The sequence below is a fragment of the Anas platyrhynchos genome, chromosome 12, assembly GCF_047663525.1.
Source record: "Anas platyrhynchos isolate ZD024472 breed Pekin duck chromosome 12, IASCAAS_PekinDuck_T2T, whole genome shotgun sequence".
Lineage (NCBI taxonomy): Eukaryota > Metazoa > Chordata > Aves > Anseriformes > Anatidae > Anas > Anas platyrhynchos.
The window spans coordinates 6,417,501-6,444,517 of record NC_092598.1 but is presented as its reverse complement, the minus strand read 5'-3'; the positions used below and the strand labels follow the sequence as shown (position 1 = coordinate 6,444,517).

Sequence of the window (27,017 nt, the reverse complement as noted above, 5' to 3'; positions counted from 1 at the left end):
GAGAGAAGAGAGGTGGGCTTGCATCACACTCTTCCTCTGTGAAAATATGACATGATGAAGCATTTTGTCTATATGCAAACAGGACAGATATCTTCTTCTTGAATTACTCAGTCTCTATGTATACTCTCAGGTTTGACATTCAGCATTCACCCCTTTGGATTGTTTAGATTTGCTTATCATCCACTGTTTGTATTCAGGACCTATATGTAAGGAAAATCATCTGTTTGCATTATCATTGTGGGAATTTGTCTCATGGCTGAAAACTTTGGTCTGGAGGTTTCTATCTCTTGAGCTGATTGCTTACTAGATCTTTGCCAATTTGGATTTGCCTTTTACAAGGCCATGTAGTGATAGGACAAGGGGGTACATGTTTTAAACCAAAAGAGATCTAAAAAATTCTGTGATGTGAAATTGGTGTGTTGTTGCTCACCAAAATCAAATTATTGTATATGTATCTGAGGAACTCCAGACATCTTCAGCATATATAGAATTAACTGTATTGTATGCCATATTTTCAATTTAGTAACTTTGATTTCCTAGTGTGATGCCATTCATATTCTTAGTTTCAAACATCTGGCTAAGGCAAACCTTTGAGGTTTTGCTCCCATCTCAACTTTTTAAAAGACATTTGTGTTCTGTAGCAAAAGGCCTATTGTTTTTCTCTCCCTCAATGATTATAACGTCCACTTCAGTTTGGGATAACTTGGAATTTTGTATGTTGCAATTTAGCTAGAAATGCAGCAGTCCTCATATAGTGAATTGTATTGTTTATAAAAAAAAAATTAAAAAAAAATATCCTGTTGTGAAGTTGTCTGATAAGTCTTCAGAAAGCTTAAGTCTTCAGAAAGCTAAGTGATAGCAGTTTTATTTTAGAAACTACTCATGGAATCACCATGATTGTCTGGGGAAAACTAATTTGTAATTCTGAGCATTTAATTTGTATATCACTTTGCCCAAGCTTTCTTTAAAATTTGTTTTCTAATAGGAATTAGAAGAATTGGCCAAATTATTATTATTTTTTTAACCTGCAACTGTAGTTGAACACATAATCCACTGTGATTTATGTTTACGTAGTGTTCTGTTTTCATGTTTGTGTAATATCTACAAGGCAGATAGTCATTTTCTCCAGTTGGTTCATTAATTATATTTATTGGATGGATGTCTTTTGTTATTGTATTGTAACTTAAATATTGATCCCTATTATATGAAATTCTCAGTCATTGCTATTCAATTACAGTTGGTCAGAAAAACCACATGACAGTCTGAATTCAAACATGCAAACTGTCATCGAGGAACATTCACTAATACCACTGGGACTTCACTACTTGCTTGCTCTATTATGAAGTTTTATGACTTCTGTATGACTGCAACCTCTCCCCAGTTTTTATTCTCAGAATTTTTCTTTAGCAGATGTCAAATTAAAAATAAAAAATAAAAAAATCAGTGTATATTTTTAAAGTAGGTTGATGCAGGAAGATGGCTAGCAGCTCAGCACAGGGGTTAGGTAGCAGTGGAAGAAATAAGGAAAAGGTTACAGAAGCAGATCACAGACAAGAACAGAAATGATAATGAGCTGCTGTGCACAAGTGCCACTTTGAACATGTGCAATGAGGAAAGTTTTTGTTTGCATCTTTGTCTGAATCACATTTGGTATAGGGTGAATTTTGCACATATTTTCTAATGGTGAATTGGAAAATGCAAGTCTGTGTAAACTGAAGGCGAACTGGAAATGGAATTTGATTGTTGAGGGAAAGATCTATCTAGCATACATCTTCTAAATGTCGCTTCATATATATGTGACTCTTTGGGCTATTTGTAAAGGAAGGAACAATCATGTTTACTCATATTTTTGTAATGCTCTGAGTTTCACAAAGGAAATTACTATTATTCAAAGATTTCAAATGAAAATAATAAAGGTACATGGTAATGGTTAACTCCTGGTTAGTTTGTGTGACAGGCATGGTTGTGTGCATTACTGCCATTTATTTTCCAGTTCTCTATGACATACTCAGTTCTAAGAGAAAGGTAATGTGAAGTCTGACTGTGTTTTTTAACTACATTACAAGAAATAAAATCCTGATTAAGTAATTAAGTAAAAATAATGAAATTCCTCGTGCTGAAATGATTTTGTCTTTCCCAAGGCTTTTTGTATTATGCCTCATATCTGCAGGGAGGTGTTGGGCTGATGCGCCTGCACCTTTTGGCTGCCTGGGTCGTGTTCTCTTTCCTTAGAGCCAGGTATTTTATTTGCTTCCTTGAAAAAGCAACAGTGCAAAACAGTTGCATCCGAGCTAAAACTGTGCAGATAAAGAGGATGAAGAATTCACTCAACTATTTAGCCTGCTAGAAAACAGTTTTTAACTGCTGCATTAAACCTTTGTATCCACTGATTTGCCCTTCACCGACTATGCACATCACTGAAATCCTTCACAAACACTTTCCTGTGGTCAGATTCAGCCACTCTTCCTTGAGCCGAGAAGTACCATATGCTTCAGGTAACCTCTCAAAAGCAGTTGCCAGTGGGACTACTTTTATAAATGCTCACCAGCATGAGCAAAGGTTACACAATCTCGCCCGTGGTGAATAATAATGTCAAAGAGCCATTAACAGTGCGGAGTGACAAAGTGTGGAGAGATCCATCAGCTCATCCTGTGTTTAATGAAACAGAAATGAACATCGTATTGCCCTTGTTTTCTGTCAGATTTTCCAGGTCTCCATGAGGCTTATTAATCTTTGGGTGTAATGGAAAATGTGTTGCTATGTTACATACTACAGCAGGCTTTGCGCTCAAAGGATTGAAGGCATTATTAGTCTTTGTCTTATTTACATACTGTACTTGGGTGCGTGCTAGCAGAGCTGCACTTAGAGCACAGTGGAGAGTGCAGTTAGAAAATGTTTGTGGATTTCTGAAGTGTGTACTAATGCATCTGACCAGATGGCTGCATGGTAAGTCATTTCAACCTGAAGTAATGATCAGAAGCCCTTTTGAGAAACACTGACAGCACATGGCACAGACCTTGGAAATTTCCTGGTAAGAAAATACCAAATAGGAGTTTCTTGATAATCTTATTTTAGTGCACCCCGAAAATATACGATCCCACATTTCTGAACTCCTGAAATTGGCTCCTAAGCCTGCAATTCTGTCCAAAAATTAGTTGTTAATCTATGAGATTGCCTTGTTTATGTGCTTAGTGCAAGCACAGCAGAAGAGAACTTTTGGACTCCCAGAAATGAGAGGTAGAAAAATTAATGGGTAAATGGTATTACTGTCAGGTACTTAATTCGATAAAAATGTCTTAAATTTTCTCTATTACTCTATTTTTTAAGGTCCAGTTTTGAATAAGCTCTGGCAAAAACAGTAATTGCGTTTACATTTTATATCCAGTTATTATTGTCATTCTCTCTTAGCTAGAAAAAAAAAAAAAAAAAAAGGAAAGCTGTTATTCCAATTAGTTAAGAAACCCCCTAGCTCTCATAGACAGATGAGTAGTCTGAGTTGGACCACACGTAGTACACACCATTGCAGTGGGACTGCTGTGCCTTATTTTCAGTATGTATGGCCCATTACACTTACAGGGTCTTTGTACAAATTGAGCCTCACAAGTGGCCAGAAAGCATTGCAAAATGATGCTTCTCATAGAACATACATCACATGAATGCTGTTCTATATTTTAACAGTAATAAATAAATAAATATATATATTTTAAGAATTATTAACCCTGTGACATTGCAACTTTTTCAACTTGTGCAGCTTTGGATATTTGTAAGATTAAACAGAATCATTGTGTGTTTATTAGAAGCAGTGGAAATATTTGCCTTTGGTATATTCATTATATAAGCAACAATTTTTCTCTTTTTTGGCCTTTTATTTTACAGCAGACTTTGTTTATCAGCAATGCGTGTGTTGATACAGGTTTCATAAAGAATTAGCTGTGTGTAGACATTGCAGCTGTACTTTTCAAATGTTTCTGAAGTTGTGTAGATTTGGTTAGAGCCTGCTCAAGGGTTCCCAACAGTGCTGACAAAAACCAAGCCTGTGTGATGAAACTCTGCTTCTGCCACAGGAAAGGACAGGTAGAGAGAAAGGATCAGGTTGGGATGAAAGTTGCACAGTACTTGGCTTGCTTGCCAGATTTGGGATTGTGATGGGAGAGGAGCTGTGCCGGGATGTGCTGGGTCCTCCACCAACCCTCCCTGCCCATCCACCACCACTTCTCCAAGATCCTCTGCCTCACGTATTCTCATGCGATGTCAGCAGTAGCAGTGATGGCTTTGGAGTGCTGCAGATGGGTGGCAGAGATAAGGTTTCGGTGCCTCAGCTGCCTGCTGCCACAGGCGATCATGTAGTTTGCCCATACCTGGAGTTGGCCAGGATGCTGCTTCTGGAGGATGCCTTATTTTCTTCTGCCTGGAGTTCTCTTGCTTTCTTTTAGCATGCAGTACAATTATGAAGTAATTTGCATACCATGTACACTTTGCCAAATTTTTAAAATTGACATGTTTGAAAAGGATTTACCTCCATTCACAGTGCTACACTGATTAATCGCAATTAGGGACAAAATACAGAACTTTTACTAAGCTTCCAGTGAGCGAGAAAATTAGCACTTCTTGCAGTAATGAGAGTAATTCCCTTGGAGAGAATTCCCATTTAAAATGTTCTTTTGTGCCATTTTCAAAAGTAAGTTTCACTTCTGAAAATGATTTCATAGCTGTAGTCACCATTTTTTTAGTCACCTAAAAGTGCATTGCCATTACGTATGCATACTGACAGCATCCTGTTAGGACTGATGTACTTCAAAGTTTTTTGGACATCTTTGCATCTACCTCAACCTTTATTTATTTTGACCAGAGGGAGTGTTAACGCAGGCGGCAGGACAGTGCAATTCTTTCCTTTCCCAGTGACAGAAGGAACTGATGGCAAGGCTGAAAGCAAGTGGATGTATTTAAGGAGGACAGTAAATTATTCTAGGGTAGAAGGAACCACCATATTTTCAGTGACCCCAGAACTATTCACACATCAGAGGTAGGTTGTCAGACAAATACTCCCAGGTTACTAGTAGGGCAGGGAATTGCTTTCATCCTCTTGTCATGCTGGCTATTCAGTTATTCCCTACAAAACTGAATACAAAATGACATTTTAGCTGCTTTCTTAAGCTCACAATTTCTGTCTTGCAACCCACTGCTCCCAGAAAAGTCTCTAAATGGCTGTGCCAAAATCGCTTTTTGTAGCAACAGGACTGCATTTTGTCCTGTTTTATCTTGTATGGAGTAACTACTAATTGAGAAATAAAGTAAGTGAGAATGACCCTTTTGGCTGGTGATTGTGGCTTTTACCTGGGAAGTGGGCCACTGGGGTTTCACTACCTGCTTCAGTGAAAGTTTAATTATGTACAGAAAGTGGAGTTGTATCAAAGAGGGAAGCGAACACTCAACCACAGCATAGCTATCAACCAGAGATGGGCGATGCGCTCCAATCCCCCCAGGCAGAGAGGAGAATTAAACCAGGTTACTCCCACATCACAGGTAGGAGGAAGATGTCTCTTCAACAGAATTGTGAACTTAACCTTATTTTTTTTTTTTTTTTTTTTTTTTCTGCTGCTTTGCTATATGAGAGTTCAAACCAGAATGTTTTGTTGTGAATTATGAACTATTTATTTTCCAACAAATTAAATGTTACTAGGAAAATATTTCATCATATAGAAAGAAATTTGAAGATTTTTTTAAAAAGTAGTGTAATGAAAACCAACATTATATTTGATTTTCATTTGGCAGCTAAAAGCCTCCTAATATTGCCTGTGAATTTAGGTATAGTTTGTACAATATAATTAATATTTGTGTAATGCTAACACATCATATTACTTAAAATGTAAATTTATTTATAAATACATATATATAGTATACGCTTATATGAGTTTATATTACGTTTATATTAGTATAAGTTAGATGTTAGATTGATGTAAAATATATAGAAGTCTTGTGACAATACATTCTTAAAGATTACTAACAGATTTCTGTTGAGCTGTACCAGAGATAGCAACCTTTTAGGAGTTTCCCTTTTCTTCATCATTGTCTTTATCCTGCTTAGTGTTAAAAGCATAGGTTTTCTCCCTTCTTTTTTAAAAAAATAACATTATCATAATTTGTTTGGAATAATGTGTTTAGGTTATCAATATGTGGTGTATTCCAGCACTCATAAAAGTAAGATTTCTAGATAAACACAGATATAAATATTTTTAACCATGTAAAGAAAAATCAATTTTCATAAGGTTACATCTTTTTACTTCTCTGTATATACAAAGACTATATTAAAAGAGAGATTAAATTTTACTCTGCAGAGTAAAATGCAAACAGAAAATTATTTTTCATTTTTTCAGTGCAAGCAATGGATTATCATTTATTTATGAGACTTTTTTTAATCTAGAATATATGGAAATCTTTTCTTGAAGCACAATGTAATATTGAATTGGGAATGTTGTCTGACAGTTTTCTTCTTACAGTTGCATTGAATGATTCTATTGTATGAATTTTTTAAAGAGGCTTCAATATACTCTGCATTTGAAAGGGAGGAAGTAATCAGGGTAATCTTGAAGAATCTTATAACTGCACCTCCTCTACTTCTTCGTTCTTCAAACAAACTTCTGCAGAAAAGCCCAGGTTATAGCAAATCTTAATATCCAGGTATTATTTCCTGTCCTAGTATGTCTCCACATGCAGGGGTTTGTTGCTGTGGCCGAACATAGAATCACTCATCTCTATTGTATTTTCATCCTCCTAAGGGTATTATTCAAACGTAATCATTACAGAGAGCTGGATTTAAATCAGAGCTATGCTGTGCGAATCTGATAATAAATGAATACAGAGCTGAAAGGGCTTATTACGTTTTGTCTGAGAATGTATCAAGTCAAGTTAAAAAAACGTTTTACCTCTCTTTCCCCTCCCAAAAAGTTTCTATCCCATTATCTGTCTTTTGAGTAGCCAGGGCTAACTTCTCTTGTTTTCAGAGGAAATTATCCTAAGAGCTACTAAATACCTCCAAGTGTTTCAAGTAGGTGTATAAGCTGAAGGAACCTGAACAGGTCTTGTTGAATAGTACATCCAACTGTTTTAGCAGATTTGTGGTTCATAAGAAACTTATCTTAGAAACTGTAGTCTGTATCAGAGAACAGAGGTCTGAAACTTCCATTTGTTTTCCTAAAACGCTGGTATAAAACAGGCCCTGTGAAATATGGACAAGTAGTGAAAGTGAATAACAGAGCAAAAGGTGCAGAAAAATTGCCTTTGTCACAAATAAAATTATCTGCCACTGTATGTCTTGTGATTCACTGGTTTTGGTATTCATAAATTATAGTGACAGAAAATGTAATGCTAACCTATTCATTTAGGTTGATATGAATTTTACGTTAAAATAGTTACAGTTTTTATATGTTAAAAGAGTCCATAGAGAGACTTGAAGCCAATTAAGGAGAAATAAAGACCTGTGTGTCTGTTTGTACACCTTCATCTAAACACAGCTTATGAACAATAGAAATTTGAGACATTTACACAGCAATTGATTTTTCTTTTTTCTTCTTCGATAATTACCCTTATACTAGTGATTATAATTTGAGTATCTTCAGGAGAAAATAACTTATCTTTTTGCTGCAGAGAAATACTATGACAGAAAATAGTTTTCCCTGAATGTGTTTGATGCCTAATACAGTGATGGCCAGGTAATAAACAAAATATGTTGCATTAATTTCAAGCAGACATTCTTCCTTCATCTTCTGCTTTCTCTTATATTCTGTTTCACTGAACTTGGGAATTAGTTCTGCCAGTCTCTGTTCTTTGTTAGTGTTTTTTAGTCTTCTGTCATCAGAGCACCTAGAAGTTGTATTTGGAACGAGATCCTCAATCAATGAGAATATAGGGAACTTCCTACTGTAAGGAGTATGGCAATGTTCCTTACATAAGGAATAAAAGATTTACGTGTTGAATCAAACCTGTCCTGGAAAGCCAATTTTCATGTTGGTTCCTTGTAAGCGAATTTCTTCTCTCTAACAGTGTCCAATGCCATGTGCTTCCAAAAAGAAAGGTGTCGTGTAATCTACATCCTTGTCTTCATTCCTTCTAGAGCACAATTTAAGCTGTAAAGGATAAGATAACACTGAGTATGAGAATTAGGTCTGCTGAGCTAAATCACGTTCAATACGTGTGATGACCTTACAGGAAGGAGACATGGTGTCTTTTGAGGTTCTTCTGTACTGGTAGGATCCTACCCTTGTCTCCTGCAACCTGCTCCAGGTCGATGAAGGGACACAATTGTCCAGCTGTGCCTCAGCTCGTTGCCTTTGCAGCACTGACCTGACAGCCACCTGGCACTGAACCAGCACGAGCGCGCAGCTCTCTTGGGGTTGTGTTGTGATACCACAAAATGGGGAGGTGGCTGCCATTCCCGCATCCTTCCCATGAACACCAGTGCTGTGGCACAGTGGCTTATGCAAGTAGCTCATTTGTAGAGCATTGAAAGAAATGTGGGGGTGAAGCTTTTGTACAGTGAGTGCATAGACTATACCAAGCTGGTTTACAATTTTTATCTCAAAAAAAAAAAAAAAAAAGAAAAAAACAAAACACCAAAACAGATCCAAAACTTTTTTTGACAGCTGTGGTTTGACCTCATTAGGACATTGTTTTAACATTACAGGAGAAAACAAAATGTGGAATTTTGACTGCAAGACAGAACAAGTCTGCAAAAATCAACCTTACTTATGAAACTAAATCCATTTTGGAAAGCATCTAATAGTACAAGTCACAGTATGTTAAACATAGGTAATTATGTAAGTCCTTTTAATGTTCAAGTTGGGCATTTAATATAAACACATTTTGGTACATTTGGCATTCTGGTCATAGTAAGAAAGAGCTATTTGTAAAAAGTTACATATGGTCATCTGAACTAATTGCTAAAACGACACTACATTAATTGGATAATTAAAGATTGTGAACATGTGGCTATTGTATTCATTGGGCATTAAGCCAACAATTTCTGTGGTTGGGAAAATGACTGTTAATGTAATTCGCAATTCATCTGCTGTATCCTTTTTCATAGGAATAAATAAGCAACAGGGGTCTTAAATTTAGATTAGAAAAACTTGTAATTGGTATTTTTAAATTGAGTTTTAAAGCACATTTATGATTTCCATTGTGTTTATGTTTTAACACTTTTGAGTGATGGCAGCTTTGATTTTTTTAGCATCCATCTCACAAATTAATAGTATTGATTTTTGGTTTGGATTTATTGTTAGCTTTTTGGAATAGTATGCTTTGTAACATGAGACCTAGTGCTCCCTGGTTTATTTTGAAGAGGATGAGTGTTGGCACATAGTTTGAAGAAGTTTGTAATAGCAGTAAATTGTCTATGTTCTTTGCCTTTATCTATCAAGGTTATTTATCAGGAAAATTATGTCTGGTAAGTGGGGGCCTGTTTGAATGGGTGACAGACTAACTTCACAAATCCTTGTACCAACTAGTCACTTTGTGTGTGTGCATGAAGTTTTGGTTATCACTTTTGTTGCTCATAATTTGAAAGTAAAATCTGTGGTCTCACAACGACCTCTAAGTGACTGACCTCTAAATCTAATCACTCCAGACTCCTTTGAAAATTGACAAATATGTCAAATTTACCTTTGAGTATCAAAACATTTTTAAAATCTTTCATTTGCTAAAAGCTATAATAAGTCTTAAGTTAGTAGTTATTGTTCCAATGTGATTGAATCACACAGCTTTCTTGATATGCATAGTGAGTTTATAGCTATACCATCATCTTCTCATCTCATCTCATATTCTGAATTATCAATTTTATAACAGTTAAAAATTCAGTTTTACATTCTGGCTGAGCAACTTATTGATTGATTTAGTCTGAGCAAAATGGTCACAAATGGTCAATACATGGTCAAAAGGGTGTCAGAGACATATAAAAAATAGATCTATAATTTTTATTTGGATGCTTGTTGACTTACATGTGCTTGCTTTCTTTTTGCTTTTTCTATTTTTATTCTTTTATTTAATTTAATGATAAAAACAGAGATTGACTGAAGAGAAAGAAATATGAAAATCTTTCTTATCTAAATAACCAATCCTAATTATGCTGTGTCTGTATGTGCTGATTTTAACCAGAAAAATGTACAATGTTTCCAAATTTTCATTAGGTTCAGATAAAAAAGGGTATGGTTACCTATGTTATTATTTTCTTTGGATAGAAGGGTTTTTGTTTGTTTGTTTTTGTTTTGTTTGTTTGTTTGTTTTTTTAAACAGAACTTCTACAGCACTGTGTATTGTACACCTGTGTCTGTGTTCATATTCATACCAATGTGAGAGAAACTCTCAAATCTGTGGGAAAACCATTGCAGTAGAATTTACACTTCAGCCATATTATTCTCAGTTATATCTCCACAGCGATGTCAAGACAGCTAACATAGATAAACTTGTTAGGACAAAATCATAGAAGATGCTCTGAATTACCTGAAAATGCAAATTGCAACTGAAAGGTCAAGGGAAAAAAAAAATATATATATAGGGGGAATTCCATCCTAGCATCATTGTGCCTTGCATTTAGAATGAGAAGCTATGTTAAATCTAAGGAATTGCTGTTGCATTAGTAATTAGTTGATCAGGATATGGATTATACTTTACTCTTCATTAGGAAAACTATTAAGCCATTTCAAGAAGGAAAAACCTTCACAGCGTGTTTATGGGAATATCTGAATAACTGATCAGAGAAATCATCTACTTTGCAAAGAAGTCAGGTTTTCTGGGACACTTAAGTTTTATTAAAGTAAAAAAGTTCATAGGGTTCACAAACGGTAGCACTAACTAGTTCTGGTGAAGGAAACAGAACAGTAACTGCAGGTGGCCTGAACAAGATGTGTTGTGGTGCGCTCATTTCTAGTAAGGGAAGAAGGGTTGGTTCTGCTTTTGAGTATAGCTGTTAAGAGATTTGAAGTTCCATTCGGAATGGTGTTCCGAACAACAGCCTATTCAATGACATCTTTCAGAGGGGGAGGGCTAAGGACAAGAAGTGAGGATTGCCTGTGGTAATCAAGGGAGTCTGTAGAAACTCAGAAGGCAGAAAAAAGCTGGTATGTGTTTTTGTTTTTTGATTCTGTTGTCTCTTCAGTTGCAGCACTGAAGTGTGGTCTGAAATTTGTCTTGTGCTGGTGAAGCTCCATCTCTAGGCAATGTGGGTAGCACAGAGGCTTATTGTGCACAACAATAGATATCCATGATGCACATTTTGTAAGTCTAGATGTATCAAATACTTTATTTGTTTGCCACAGTTCAAATGCAATTCAGCAACTGACCCAGCAAGGGGAGCTGTAGATTAGTGTGGACAGTTTTGTGGTTTCATAAACCAAAAATTCTCAAATAAAAGCATTTTCTTCAGGATGTATCTCACTAAATTTCTGAATTTTCACAACAGTTTCAAGGGAGGGTTCTATAAAATACTTGACTGCAGGTTGCATGAGGGAACTGTTTATTAGCCCACCCCCTCAAAATAATTAAAACGTTTGTAAAGCCATGCTGTTTTTGTCTAATATTAAAACAGCATCAATATCTGTTAGTGTGATATCAGTTCATCTGGTCCTGGATAATCTGGTACAGGAGTCAATGAACTTAATGCAGTATTGGTAATCCAAAAGGGTTTGAGTTAAGTGTTTTTGACATGCAGAATCAAGAGTCAAGGGCAAAGCAGACTTTAAATATTCCTTCAGCATAGTCTGGTAGGGATATAATTGAATACCTCAGGTAAAGCATCTTATCAGAACTAAAGCTGGTTAGTGTCTCATCACCAAACAGTGAGGTGCAGTCTGTCTTCTCCACACAAGTGCTCTTTTGACATTGTAGAAAGTCCTTTCAGGTCTTAGTTCACACTGGAAATTCTTCAGGTCTGCATTTGCACAATATAGGATAAATTGTACTGCGTCTGAGTTGCTCCTTGGCATGGTTGTCATTCTAGCATCTTAGTAGTTAGTGTCAAAGCAGCTACAGGATTGTGAGAAGTTGCACAAAAACAGGAATCTGGAAAGGGATAAATATTGTATGTTTGTGTTGTTAATGTGACATAAATCCTCATGGTAAAATACAGAAATGTTTCCACTCAGATTAGAATTATAGATCATATGTTCTTTTAAGAGGTATACGGAGATAATTTACTAAAAAGACATGTATCAGGAGACTAAACTGCCAGAAATTCTCTATCACAATCTATCTCTGGGGTTGCAAAAAACTGTGCAGAGGATGAAGTCGGAGCATAAACAGTGTGTTCAAATGTCTGTGAACAGACGAAATTTTATGACTCCAATTTTTGGAAGTCTTAAAGCTGCATTATGGGTATTGTGATGTTTGATATTTTTAATAAACGGCAGTTTCTATAGTCATGCAGTCATGGATAATTCTCACTGAAAATAAAAGTCCTTCCACCTGTAAATGTGGATAGTGTCTTGATCAGGCAGAAGGCTGAGAGGTTCATATCATGTTGTTAGTTATGCTTTACTAATGGAGCTATATCAGTGCTGTAGGGTCAACGTCGGTGAAAAAGTTAATTTGTGAGACAAAGTGTCTCTGAAAATGTGAGGAATCGAAGATTTTCCTTTTTTTTTTTTTTTTTTTCTTCCATAATTCCTGTTGCAACTCTTCTTTCTAATAAGAAAAATCAAGAAAGTTCAAATTATTTTATAAGGTATGCTCCTTAGTGAGGCTCATGTGGAATATGGCACCCCAGTTTTTCAGATCAAATTCAGAGTTGTAATTTTGACATGAACAACTTATATGTCATCATTAAAATACCGAAGTTAAGGTTATTTTCCTCCTCTCCACTCCCCTTTCCTTGGGGGGGGAGGAGGGGACGACAACGACAAACAAACAAACAAAAACCTTCAGTCCTGCAAAAATTGGCTATTTGGCTATTAACATGTGGGGAAATTTAACTGGAATTTCTAGCATTATGGAGGCACTAGAAACTGAAGAAGGAACCTTGCTTTAAGTGACCTATCCTGCCAAATGGTAATGACAGTTGGTAGGAGGCTTGCTAACAGAATGAAGACATATTTTTTAAATTAAGATTTATTTGTTGTGGTTGTTACTTTGGGTTTCAGTTATTATTTCTGCTGAGGTTTTATCTCCTTCAATACTTTCTCCTTTTTATTTGTGTGTGCTAAATGTTTAAATGATTTATTTTTCAAGAGCAAAAAATAAAAGAAGTTCCTCATAGCAAGAGTTTGATTTCATAGTAGTGTAGTATAGAAAGCAGTTCAAAAATAATATATCCTTAACATCTAGTATTCACAGAAAATGCAGTAGATGCCTTTTAGAAATACATATGCTGAACTTTAAGTTACCAGACTGATTCGTGAGGATGGTGATTAATTTGGTAGAAGCATTTATTGCACAGCTCAACCATGCTGCATCACTTGCAGGAATTTGGCATGATAGAAAAAAAAATACAAGTCTCAAATGAACAAATCTCAAGCCAGTAATATTCACCCTTTTTCATTTTCCTTTCCATTCATAATTGCTTCTAAACTTATGTGAATTTTTCAAAATATCTGTCTTATTGATTCGAATTAAGCTATAAAATGTCATTACAAGAGCTATTCTTTTTTTTTTTTTCTCTCTGATTACTGTATACAGACACTGATCAGGCAAAATGCTATTTTTTTTTGTATTTTCACATATGGTGTGCTTTGTACCTGTTATGTATGGAAAACAGCATGAGGGAAATGTCACAGACAGAGAAGGGCATTTATCATGGATGATATCTTGTGTTCATACAGCTTAAGATAAAAGGCTTTATATCCATACAAATGCAGGACACTTGGTCTATGCTGTGCTACAAAATTTCTGCTAAAGCCTTTTTAATTCATGTGTATATAAAAATATTTTAAGATATAGGAATCTGCCACTGTCAGGAGACACTCAGGTAATTTTCTGTGTTTTATGTGCATTTGCAGGCATTTTCTTATAATAAGGTATAATTCCTGTCTAGAAATAACTATTTCCAAAACATTGGAAACAATTTTTTATATGCAGGTGGTGCGTACAGTGTTAACAAAAATACATGTATACCTGAATAAGTGTCAAAGAAGCTTACGTTTTTCACTTCTTTGGTAATGAAGGGCTCATTCTACAGCTATCCATTTTCAACATTTAAACCTTTGTACACTTGCAGAGGTTTTCTTTGATATTTCTCTGAATGATGGATGTTTGGAATGAGGAGCTCTAAAGAAGTTTGTGTTCTATATCACTATAGGAGTGAAACCAGTACATTTAGAAGATACAGGAAGAAAGCTTGTGTTTGTTGGCAAAGTGTTACTCTAACTAAATCATCAGGGTGATTTGTGTGTAGGTGTATATGAAAATTCTCAGAGTTCATATTGAAGAATATTTAAAAGAGCCATTTTTCAATAAGCTATCCAATACAATTGTACACATTCCTGGTGAACTGCAGAGAAGCTTGAATTCCTTTGGATCTATTTGGAAAGTATTCAGAAAGAAGTGCTATGCTGCCCTGCAGTAAGCCAAGTAAGCCAAGGTTTCCTGGAAGAAGCAACAGTTGTCTTACTGTGCATTTCTGTTGTCTTTTGTTATGAGAGGTGCCTTTACTCTAAGAGTGATGAATAGTAAAGGTACCCTTTTGAACTTAATTTCTGAATATTAACTTGGGTCGTGGGCTAAAGCCAACTGTCAGGTGTGATATCAATGCCAGTTAAGTTGCTGCATTTTTGTTGCTGTAATTTCAGGAGGAATTAGATATTCCTATTTTTCAGAGACTGATCTCTTTGCAACTTCACCCATGACTCTTTTCTTTCCATGATTCCATAAATAGTGTAGTAATAATAAAAGTCTGAAGTTTAGCCAACTTGGATAAAAACCATGAAAACCTAGGAACAGAGGGCAAGGTGTGAAATATCCAAAAAAAGCTGTAATGACAAGGATGATGGAAAGAAAATGTGAAGGTAGGCTGGAAAGAGACAAAGCTAAGTACTACCTGAAACTTATGAAACGAAGAGTGAAATTTTGGTTGTTGCTTTTAAATGTGCTCTTACAGTTTTCAAATGAAATTAAAGCAAGAGAAGATTACTCTTCATATTAAATGGGGATAATGTGTTCTTCTTGTGTTATGCTTAGGCTATTTTTTCATTGGGGGAGGAGACCAGAAACTATAAAACATGCCGCTTAGCAGTCACATCTAACTCTGTAGGAGGTAGATTAGTTCTCTGTATGTTTCCAACACTAAGGATTATTTTTTGGAAAGAGCTTTGGAGTACAAAATGCTGCTAGCTTATACATCATCCTTTCTATAAGATGTCTGGGTGTGAAGAACAGTTTCTGATCATTTAACTTATTTGTAAACCTGTTGATTTTACACCTTCCACTTTAATTTCAAAAGTAGCTAGTAGGCTTTCCTGATCTCTGACTCTTGATTTCTATTGCACCATAGTCAGTAATTGGAACTGTTTTTTGTTAAAGATAGTCTTAGTAGAATCATCTGGAGAAGATGAATTTAAATTAAATATATATATATATATACATATATATATATATATAAAGGAAAGCAAGTGGTGGAGAATTTTCAGTGTTAGTTATTGATTTCCTTGATTGTGAGCACACAGGAACGCTGACACTCAGTGTACCTAATTGTGATTTTATTGACTATCATTTCTACCTTGTTTATATTGCCAGGGTCTGTTGGTCACTGTGACTGATGGTTTTCACTCATTCAAAGTCTTGCCAGTTTGACCAAATAGTCTTTTGTTCTTTTCATTTTTCCTTAATACAACCACCCTGCCCCTTCAAGCTTTGTGCATCATGATCACTGCTAATGTGGAAAATAGTGGTGTTCCCAAATCCAGCTCTGTTCAGTATACATCTTCTTTCCAAAACAGGTCCTGACACTGTAATATGCTCTCACGATGAGAGATGGGACAGATGTCCGTTCACTCCCTTCTAAATGGGAAGAAAAACCTAGTATGTGAAAAGATCCTTTTCTGAGATCTTCTACCATCAACAGATCCTGCTGTGGAGTAACCAGAAACCATGTCATATATCACTCCTTTTTCCCTTTTAAAATCTAGTTATGTTGTACAAAATAAAACAAGCACACAAAACAACAACAGAACCAAACAAAAGAGGTGGCGAGCAATTTATTTTTTAAATAACACAAAAATCATAAGTCAAATATGTTCATGTTTTTCCTCTGGTAATTTTAGTTTTCACATTTTTCTGGTGTATTATATGGCAAGAAGTCATTAAGAGTTTTATAGTAATGATTACATTAGCCTTATAGACTATTTTTACTAGACTGTTTTTACTGTTACATTTGCTACATAAGCCTAATTTTATGTTATTGCAATGATGTTCCTTGGTGTGTTCGAATAATCGATAACAGTACAAGGGTTGTTCCATTGGGATCACATTATATAAGTTTATAATATACAGTATAAGCTTTGATGTATACATGGAGCGTTTGCTGTTTTCCCCCCCTTTTTAAATATAGAAATTTCTAGTTGTGTTTATTCCCCTCGTCAGCATACTTTATCATATCAAAGCCTTTACAGGCAGTGTAGAACTACTGAGTTATGTTTGGGTCATGTTTTGCAGTGTGCCCTTTAATACTGTAGCCTTAGAAATGCAATTTTCAGCCTCTGCTTATTAGAATATGATAAAGTATTCCTGGTCTATGTCCAGCTCCACTAATCTCCAGACTACACTTCATGAATTAGGCATGAAGATTTTAGTCAATGTGCTTTCAAAGACCAATGTTTAGGGAATCATGGATTTTCTACAAGCTGAGGGAGAAATCTATAATAGGAAGAACTGATTTTCAAACATCATATTCTGTAGAAGAAATGACCAGTTCTGGCTTGGAAACAGAAAACATTTTCTTTTAGAATACTCAAGAATTGGTTAAAAATGTACTGTAGGTTTTAACTTATAAAAGGAATAGCTTTTAAAAATGCATTGTAAGTACTGTATGGTGTATAGTGCCTCATACATATTAGATACCACGTAGACATCTCCTGAAGTGTGGGTTAAAAAACAAGTCACACTAAAGTTGAATCAGTTTAGTAGTATTAACCTACTCACTGATGGACGTTCGTCTGCTTTACCTGTTCATACGCAGCAGATCCTGCTGTTGTGAGGTCTGACACAGGAAAAGCAGAGGTACTGTCAGCTAGAGTGTATAAATATAGAGTGTAAATTCTGTCCTGCTGCTTTAGCTTTCACTGAAGGTTACGTCCAAATAAACTAAAGCATAAAGAAAATACACAAAATTATGCATTCATAATGCTATCCAGTCTGACCCTCAGGTGTCCACTTTTGACCTTAATTGTCTTTTGTTTCTCAGTAAGAGTCATCATCATCTTGATTTTTGTGGAATAAAGGCTCAAAGATGATTCATGATCAAGTCATCTTGAGGGAGACCTGTAAGCAATCACTCAGACTTGAAAGAACTATAAACAATATTCACCTCACTGGGAAGTGTCACTCGTTGGTACACTACACAGCTTGATTTTAATATTGATAAATATATATATATATTTAATAGGAGAAAGGAAGGTGGTATCAAGGCAGTATTAGTTTAATAGCTTTTCTAGGCAAAAGTCTAGTGCAACTGTGTAAGACAAAGTTTGCAGCGTTTGCACAGATCTCTCCTACAGTATAATGTGTAACCAACTGTTGTCTTAGGAAACTGCAACACTCTTGCACAGTCTCATAGTGAGATAGCTTTCTTGCATGTCAGCTAGTTCTGGCATAAGTGAGAAAGGTACCCTTACACAGAAAAGTATGTTTCAGTTTTTCATGCTAGTGACTGTACTGGTACAGTCACACCAGTCACACAAGAGCTTTGAGCTTTTTTTTTTTCTTTTTTTTTTTTTTTTTTTTTTTTCAGCACCACAACATCCCTAAAAAGGAAATGAGACAGCTGAATGTAAATTATTTTGAATATTGAACACCAGCTCACATCCTTCCATATTCCATATAAATCCAAGAAGAATGATAAGCAGGAATGTATCTGGAAAAATTTGCTGTTGGTAGAATGACTTATATTGCATCCTTTCCTCTTGTTCTAACATTTCCCTGTATACTGCAGCCAGGGATCAGCTAGTCCAAAGGTATAGGCCCTTCTTTGACATCTGTATAGCCAGAGAGCAGGAAGAAGTAGGGAGGTAAACAGAAATCCTTAATTAACTACACAGACTTCATAATGCAAAAGTGCATTATGCATATAGTTTAATGTAGAACATGTAGATATGTTAATATGCTAATATGAATAAGATGAAAAAAATTGCGGTAAATATGCAGACAGGAATAATCATCAGCAGTTCTTTCTTTGGAAAACATGAAAGATTGGGGTAGCTACATAATAATGGCTAAGGAAACCAGACTTTTAAAAAGATTTTTATTTTTTTTCCTGTGGAAAAGTAAAGAAAGGTGAGATTAATACTATATTGGACTATGAAAATCTCAGCTTTTGGGGAAACCCTTTTGTTCAAAATTCCATGCTGTGGTTTGCCATGTCATTCAGTTGTTTTATTAGAAAACATATAAACAAAAAACACAAGCACCCCATTCTTCACATTGCTATATAAATTTTCAGCATAAGCTAAATATTGTTTAGATCACAGAGGAGGAGAATTTTAGGAAATTTACAACTGGGAAATGTAGAATTTTAGGCTTTTGTTTGTTAGTTTGTTGATTTTTTAATGTATCATAAAAGTTAATTGTGTTTTGTTAAATTCATTATTAACTTGACAGCCTGTTTCTAAAATATGCATGAATATCTAACATGTTAGCATAGGTGGAAGGATCAAGGTCTATATTACAGTTGCTTGAACTACAATGAAAAACTCAGAAAGTTATCATCTGCTAGTCTTTGACATTTCTGTGGTTCTTTTGGTGTTCTTTCAGAAACAAATACACTTAAATTATTAGATACTGTGTTATCAAATACATGGTTTAGGTGCTTGGAGATACAAATACGTATCTCAAGATTTTAAAAACAAAATTCAAGCAGCCCAGGAAGTTAAGCCTCTCAACTGCTCACGTGCTTTTGAAAATCACGGTGAGCCCATAGCTTCCCTTTGAAGTTTCCAAATAGCTTTGAAAATACTGTCAGTGTTGCCTAAAGACTAAGTATGGTAGGAGTCTAACTCCTAATTAAAAAAATTAATTTCCTGAATCTTACCAAATTTCAATGGTATTTATACATCTAAGTGCATGAATCACATTTGAAAATGAGATATGTGCTTCTAAATCACGTATTTTTTCCAACAGTACCTTCTTTGCCTGGGCTTGCATTTGTCCTGAGGGGAATGGCAAGGAGGCAGAACAGGGACTCCTTGTTCTAGATTTCCACAATTGAAATATCATTTATTAAGCTACATTGCACATACAATTTAACTGCCTAATGTTGAAACCTGCTTCATTTGACTGCATATGTAACTGGAGTAAATATTCTTGCATGGGATTGTGTTGCCAGGGTTTTTTGAATGCTGTGTTAGATGTGCTAAGGTTCCTCATTGAGTTTTACTATCTGGTTGTAAATGATTACCTAAACTAGCCCTGTGTAACATTTTTAGCTCTTCAAGGGTCATTGTTTCCTATCCATTTTTTAATATTTTTTGAGCATGCTATTGATGCTGTTAATAAAAATGCCTTCTTCAATGGCTTATAGAGATTAGAATCTTAGATTACTGTAGTTTTTTTCTCTATGTATTACAGGAAGTATCTGTGCTATATGGTTGGAAAATGTTGACATTGTAATGTCTTTTCCTGCATTTGTGGGCAATAATGGATTGAAGAGTATCTTATGTATTTTTATTTTGCCAAAATCCATACTGGTTAGACACATGCCCATAATTCACATTTTTATAACTATCATTAGAACTCCTGCTGATGATTGATAGACTGAAATTTCTAGGACAGGATCTTAAAGAGTACTCATCTAGAATTTTTTATGGAAGGACAAATAATAAATTGCTTTATAATATTTATATTTATACCAAATACTTAATGTGCTCATTTGTTTTCAGGCTAAGATGGGATAGTCATTATAAAACTACAGGAAGAGTATGGAGGCAAAACTGTAATCCTACTAAAGGGAAGTGGGAGTTGGTCACTACTGGGATATCAACCCCTTGTATTTGGAGACAGCAAACCAGTCCCAATGCTCTCATCAAGTCAGATTTCCAGCAGCAGTTAAGCATCCCATCCTTATCTTCAAAGGAAGGAATTCAGAATATTTGTAGACCATGTTAGTTGTTTTTATCATTAAGACAAAAGTGATTCTTAAACTTATATGTCATAAAAACATAAACTTGTAATGATGATGTGTATTTTTACTTTTTGGCTTGCATTTGGTTCTGTCGGTTATTACAAAAGTCTTATATCCTCCCATCTGCTCCATCGTAATTCTCTGAATAAACTTGCGATTCCTATATAGCAGCAGTAATGATGTGCTGTTGTCAGGATCTTACCCTAAAGCAGCATATCTTGTTCTAAGTCCAGAACCAATGTGAAGTGACTTTTTTACTACAGCATTTTCATTCTTTTATCTTTCAAATTAATTGTTTTCTTTGGCATGAAAATACAAAATGACCATCAGACCAATTCCAATTGGTCAAATCCAATTTAGTGGGTGAGGAATGTGAAACAAGCAAATTTATCACAGAAGGAAGATTGAAACTGGATTGGCAACTCTGTTTTTTCCTTATGACAATTCAAATTATTCTCAGAATACATCTTTGTTATAGGATATCTTCTTAACCTTATCTTTTAAGGCGCAACTGTGTGATAATTTAAAGTTATGATTTGATACCCAGAAAATTTTGGGGAAAGTAAGTCTGCTGGCAGACGCATATGAATCTTGACTCTGAAATATTCACTAAATTTATGACTGTTTGCCAGGCTAATAACCTGCTGGTTGTCTGGTCAGATCCTTTATAATGTGAAAATTATGATCCAGTTAACATTACTTTATGACTACACAGGGATAAATAAAAACTGTCATTTTTCTATATTAAATTTAATCTAAATACAACACTTCTGTAGTCTTATTTATACAATATTGAATTTTACCCTTTTATCATTGATAAATGCTGTTGAATCCTGATTATTTTGAGTCACCACTCCAAAAACTCTCTTGTGGCTATGGTTCTATTTATTTTAGAACTTTATCTTAAATGAACAGAGCTCGTTAGGTCTTAAAAGACACACACACATATATATACAGAGGTTCCTCTATAGGCAATGTGCTGTGAACTAATACACTTAGCACAGTAGTGAGGAAATTGAAAATACAGTGTAAAAAGTCAGCTTTTTTAAAGCCAACAAATTACATATATTTACTTTTCTTATTTTTTTATTAATTCTTATTTATATATTTACTGGTTTTAGCAATATTGGGATTATTTGTGCCAAAGTGGTCATGTCAGCTTTTTTTTTTTTTGTCCTGTCTGTCCCTCAGCAAGACTTCAATCTCCCTGTTACCACAGGAAAAACTTCCTGCTTTTTTGAAGCAGACATTTTTTGTCATCAATCCTGTTTGATTCAGTCCTACACAGGTTTGATCAAGCCACATATCCTCTCACTAGGATCAATTTTAACCATGAAGTATAGATTGAAATACCTGTGTGTGTCAATTTGACAAAGAGAACAGAGGATATATCTTTACTAGAACTGTATTACAGTTGACAGATTGCTCCCCCCACCTTCAAGTATTGACGGCATGGAGGGATCACGCATTGCTTTAGCTGTAGCCCGTCTTTGCCGTCTAGCATTGCTAGAGTCCATGAGAGTCATCTTCTGCCACGGTCCAATTGGGTGTACACACTCTTTGTGTTTCTTATTTGGAATCACATGTTTTAAAAAGCATTAGAAAGAGCTGGAAGCATGTTAACAAATTGGCAAAGTGGGAGGAAGAAGCACATCTCTTGCGCAAATGAAGAGCCTGTCCTCTTTGTATCCCCCTTCCTACTATTGCAAAAGCCTCTAAATGCATGGGGAGACAAGGCTAGAAACAGCCCACATGGTGCATAGACTTCTTCACTGGAAAGATCACTGTGGGACACTCTCACAGGTCAGAGCTTCTACATGGCAGCCTCTCTAAAGCTGTCACTGTCATTTTTGTCTAACAAAGTCCAGCACCATCCATCTCTGACAAGACATGAGAGGAGGAGAAGTGTTTGTTTGTTCATTTGCTTTTAATTGCAATTTAGAATTAAAAAAAAAAAAAAGAAAAAAGAAAAAAAGACCATGAGACACTGAATTTGAAGACTAGGAGCATACAGCTAGAAATGAAACCTGAAAAAAAAAAAAAAAATATCTGTTTAATAGGTATGTAAGTGGGGCCCCATTTGTATATAGATTTCCATTATTGTTACACTTCAGGTAGCAGAAAAAAAGGGGGAAAAATAGTAAAAGGGGGTATTTCTTCAGTGTGAAAGCATAAGGATAAGCCTGGTTTGCAGTATTCCTGACACATCTGTTTAGTTATGCTCTGCTTTGGGAACAAGGTTTGTGAGTTCTTTAGTATGTAAAAATAGGATAAAAATGACTGGTTCACTTGCATAAGAACCCATCCCTCAGAACCTTAACCTGTTGATTATTCTTACTTAAAGGACAGTTAGTTTAATCACAGTCTGGCTTTCAAGACCAGTTTTATCTATAAATCTGTTTTCAGCAATACAATATCCAGTCAACTTTATTGTCTTTATTTTATAAATTAAATTCTGTTTCTATTAAGGGGTTTATAATAGTACATGACCACCACTGACAACAGCTTAGTAAAAAATAGGCTAAATTTATATTAAATCTCAGATGCAAAAGGTCCAAAGATAGTCACACAAGTTTATTTAATCTTTCAAATGTAAAAGCTCCTTTGGCACATTCAAAAAACATGAGTTTTCCTGTGGTTCATTTGTGTCTAAATGCTTAAATTGTGAATGTATATTTCAGCCATTCAGTGCACCAACAGGAGCAAATCAACAGTGTATCTTTATATAAAACTCCTAAAAGGCTAAATTATCTGACGTAGTAGAATTCATGTGCTTGTATCACAGTAGGGGATGTGATTTATGGCTCTAAATCTATTTTTTTATTTTAATATTTTTACCAAAATTGCATAAGTCATCTGCCATTTCATTCCTGACTGAACGTGGTAACTATAAAGCCATGAGTCTGACTGTGTGACTCTGAAAGAACGTGGATAGCACAATTAGCAAATGACTCTTAGTAATTGTATGTTTTCTCTTGATGGAGAAGAATGATCTGCAATATTTCCAGCCCAGAAATAAGTAGGATTCTGTTTGTGTTATCAAATTATATAGCAGGGGCAGGTGAAACAGGATTGTAGAAGTTTCATAAACCATGTATTTGCTGTATATGCTGACAAAATTAAGCAAACATGAAGTCATTATAATTACTGATGAGCAAAGGGGTATTTACCACTGCATTCCCCCTCTCTCTCTCTTTTTTTTTTTTTTTTTTTTTTTTAATGCAGGATGCTATTGTTGTAGTTCAGAAAGCCCCGGGCAGCTTAGAAATCAGGCAAAAAATCAATAGTCCACTTGTTGAAGATAAGTGAATTAGCTTGTGTTGAATGTAACTGAGTACCTGAACACTTCAGTGAGCAGTCTTTGTTTTGTGAGAAAGGAGATTTGTAAGGTTTCTCTTCTGAGGACTGTGATGGTGCACATCTCAGATTAATCAAGCTGAGTAAGAGGGAGTTGACCACTTACATTGGGAAATAATTTGTGAATTTTCTTTCTTTCTTTCTGGTTACTAAGTTTATGACACTAAGCAGATTTCCACACATATCAAAGTTGATTATGGATCTCACAGAAGAATTTTAGAGAACAATAACAAAGGGGAGAAAAACAAGTAGTAATATACAGTAATTTGCCATGGGCCAAATTCAAAATTTGTTTCTCACTCTATGTGGTCCCAGGATCTATTTTCTATTTCCTTTCATAGACATTATGTTTCTGGCAAGCTCACTGCATGTATCTATGTACTAACAGAAAAAAATGCCTCTATGCAGTGTGGTCTGAAATTGGTGCACAGACCATTTCTAATTCCTGTATCTACAGGCAGCAACCCTTGTTCCTGCTCCAAAGGGCTCTTGCTGGCATTGCCCTCACAGAGGACTGACAACATCAACTGTTTCCTGGCTGGCTGCTCTGAACTACAGCCTGAGAAAGAAAGTTCTATTCCCACCAAATCCACTTTGCACTGATTTCTATGTTACTCATACCTGTCACTAAGATGCTGTTCTCCTAGTCAAGCTGTTTCTGAGACTCCATCGTGCATCCAAAAGTGGAAGAGAAGTGCAAAAACATTCTTAACCCAACATTCAGGTTCCTGATCATTGAGCCTGTTGCCAGCTCAGCCTTAAAAAGACAGAGAAATGGGAGGGCTCCTTGAAGTGCCCTCAGGTCCGAGGGCTCCAAAGGCCATTTAAGCAGCCATGGATGGCATTGCCTGTTGTTAGTAGCTCATCTAATTTCTTCACGAATAATCAGTTTGAGAGATCTGGAAGTGGTTGTGTGGGATGAATTCTTACCAGGACGTTGGTCCTCTTGTGAACTGCAGCCCCAGCACCAAGGATGAGCCCCAGTTGGTCAAAGCTGTCCCAGGCAGCAGTGTTCCCATCCCATCCCCTACTCCCTGAACAGGTCAAAACCAACCTGCTTGACTACATAGAGTTAATAGCAGAATTGTCACCCAGACACATTAAACTTGGGGTCAGAAGAGTTTAGATCTCAAATCAGCTGACTTGTGTTTATTTTTATGTTTTGTTTTTGAGGTGAATCTCTTGAGCTTTTAAGACATAATTTTATGGCTTTTAGCTGTTGGGGTAGAGGACAGGATTATCAGTTAGGGTAGTTGGTTAATTTTTTAAAGCAGTAACTTACTACTTTATTGCCTTGGGCAGTGATCTACCTCACCCAGTTGTCCTGTAATGTAGGAGCCAGTTTCCACATACACTCAACAGCCATGTAAGCAGAGGGCCCAATGTACAAATGATGTCAGACCTATTCTTTTCAGTCTTGACCGTGTCATCCACCTGGCGATGCTGGTATACATCACCCTGGCCTTTATCCCTCAGTCATACCATCCAGGGCTGGGTAGCAAAACTTCTAAATGTTGCCCGCACTTGCTCGTTTTCATCAAAATAAATCAGGCCTGCAGTTCCTCCTATGTGGTACAAAAGAGGAACCCTTGCAGCTTGTGAAGACTAAACCCAGCTTTGACCAGTTTAACATTCCTTAGCTGTGGGAGTTTTGACAGCCTGTGTCTGTAGCCAGGGAGAGCTGGTATCAGCAACGTGAGGCCTTTTTCTGTGATCACACCTGGGAAGTGTTTCAGGTGCAGCCTGTGCTCTGGCATGCAGCCTGCGGCGGCAGTGCGGGTCAGGGCAGGAGGTGATCCTCGCCTCCTCCCTCTCCCACCCTAAATCCACTTTTGTGGCAAGCCCTGCAGCTCGGGCACCTGTAGGTACCTGTTCGCGCCTTCACGATGGCTGTAGAGACCAAGTAGGATTTTTCCTGTAATTACTTCTCCCAGCTGCTGGGGACACTGTGGCATCAGGTATGACAGTATCCAGGATGTTCCCTATCCACCCTTCTTGTTTTACAGTTTTTGTGAAGCCAGTGCAGGTAACACCTGTGTGTGGTGGAGAGAGCAGCCTGGCACAGTGTGTGTGTGTTTGTGTGTGTGTGTGCAGGGGGGGAACACACAGCACGACCAGAAGAGGACAGAATATGGAGAACTAACTGGAGACTGTGAAGGATCATGAACTGAGGCTTTTCTTGTCTGTCTGAGAAAAATAAGGTTCTCGTATCGTTCCCCAAACTTCTCTCACTTCCCCTAAAGATGGTGAACCTCCTCCTTTATCCACAGTTCTTTCCCTGTTGCCATCCCTTGCCATCTCCAGGATGCCTCCTTTCACTGTTCTGCCTCTTCCATCCTTTTTCTTCTCCACTTACACGTCTCTAAGCATAAGGAGAACACACATCCCACACCCCCTTTCCCCAAACATGCTTGTGTGCTTGTTGGAAAGTGCTGTTTGGAGAGCCAGGGGTGAGGACTCAGCATGGGAACACTGGCCTTTATTACTCAGCAGTATTCCTTTCCTCCCTGCGGATGGGCTTTATTGATGAGGAGCTTGTGGAGGTGTTTGGGGGAGCCAGAACCAGATGGTTTCACCGCTTTCAGCTGGGAATTAAAGCAAAGTCCCATGCTCAGTCTGCTCCCTGAAGAAGCTGTGCATTGCTTCTTCCAAGGTCCTTAGATTCAGAGGAGATAATTTGACTCTAAATTTACATATTAATAATTTACATAGTTATTGCAAAGCCTGCTATTTAAAATCTTGATAGTGACAGCAGCATACTGTGTTTCTGTTGACTCTGATCTACGGCGTGTCTCTTTACATAAATGAAATTATAAGCCTGGAGAAGCCTTGTTCCTGTCAGTTTTTTTTCCTTTCTTTTGCTTCCTTTTTTACTGCTCAAAGTAGAGAACTCCTTCAGAGAGCAGAAATAGTTAAATTAGGTAAGTTCATTAGACCTCCCCATATCACCTACTATACAAAGGTCAAGCACAGTGCCACGATCCTGTTACATCCTCCTGCCAATTGGTTTTCACCCTTGGTTTCAAAGGGAGCACTTATGACTGACACTTCTGGACCTCTCTGCTATGCAGCTGCTTATTTAGAGCTTTCTAGATCCAGAACAGCTAAAATAAGTGTAATTTCATGGGGCTAACACATCAGGGATTCATGAGTGGAAACATGCTTTACTTTACTTTTTTTTTTTTTTCTTTTTCTTTTTCTCCTCCTCCTCCTTTAGAAAATTTGGAAGGTTTGATAGCAATGTATTTTTGGGAGTTTGAGAGCTGATTAGAATTAGTTGCTTGTTATTTCTGCCTTTGGTTGTGAACCAGAGAGAGACTGCCTCAAGCAGCTGCTTCTGATCCATTTG

At 36.4% G+C, this 27,017-nt stretch overlaps 1 protein-coding gene across 2 annotated transcripts in view; it reads left to right on the top strand.

The window, feature by feature from the left end:
• Window positions 1-27,017, top strand: part of WWOX (WW domain containing oxidoreductase) — a 509,171-nt gene that overhangs the window by 188,188 nt on the left and 293,966 nt on the right. The window contains exon 9 of one of the 2 annotated variants that reach the window (XM_013098287.5): window positions 20,070-20,250. The exons of the other annotated variant lie outside the window; for it this stretch is intronic. Coding sequence (XP_012953741.1) covers window positions 20,070-20,084 — 15 coding nt within the window. The 3' untranslated portion in view covers window positions 20,085-20,250. Of the gene's footprint in view, window positions 1-20,069; window positions 20,251-27,017 lie in introns of those variants that run through there. 2 annotated transcript variants of the gene reach the window in all.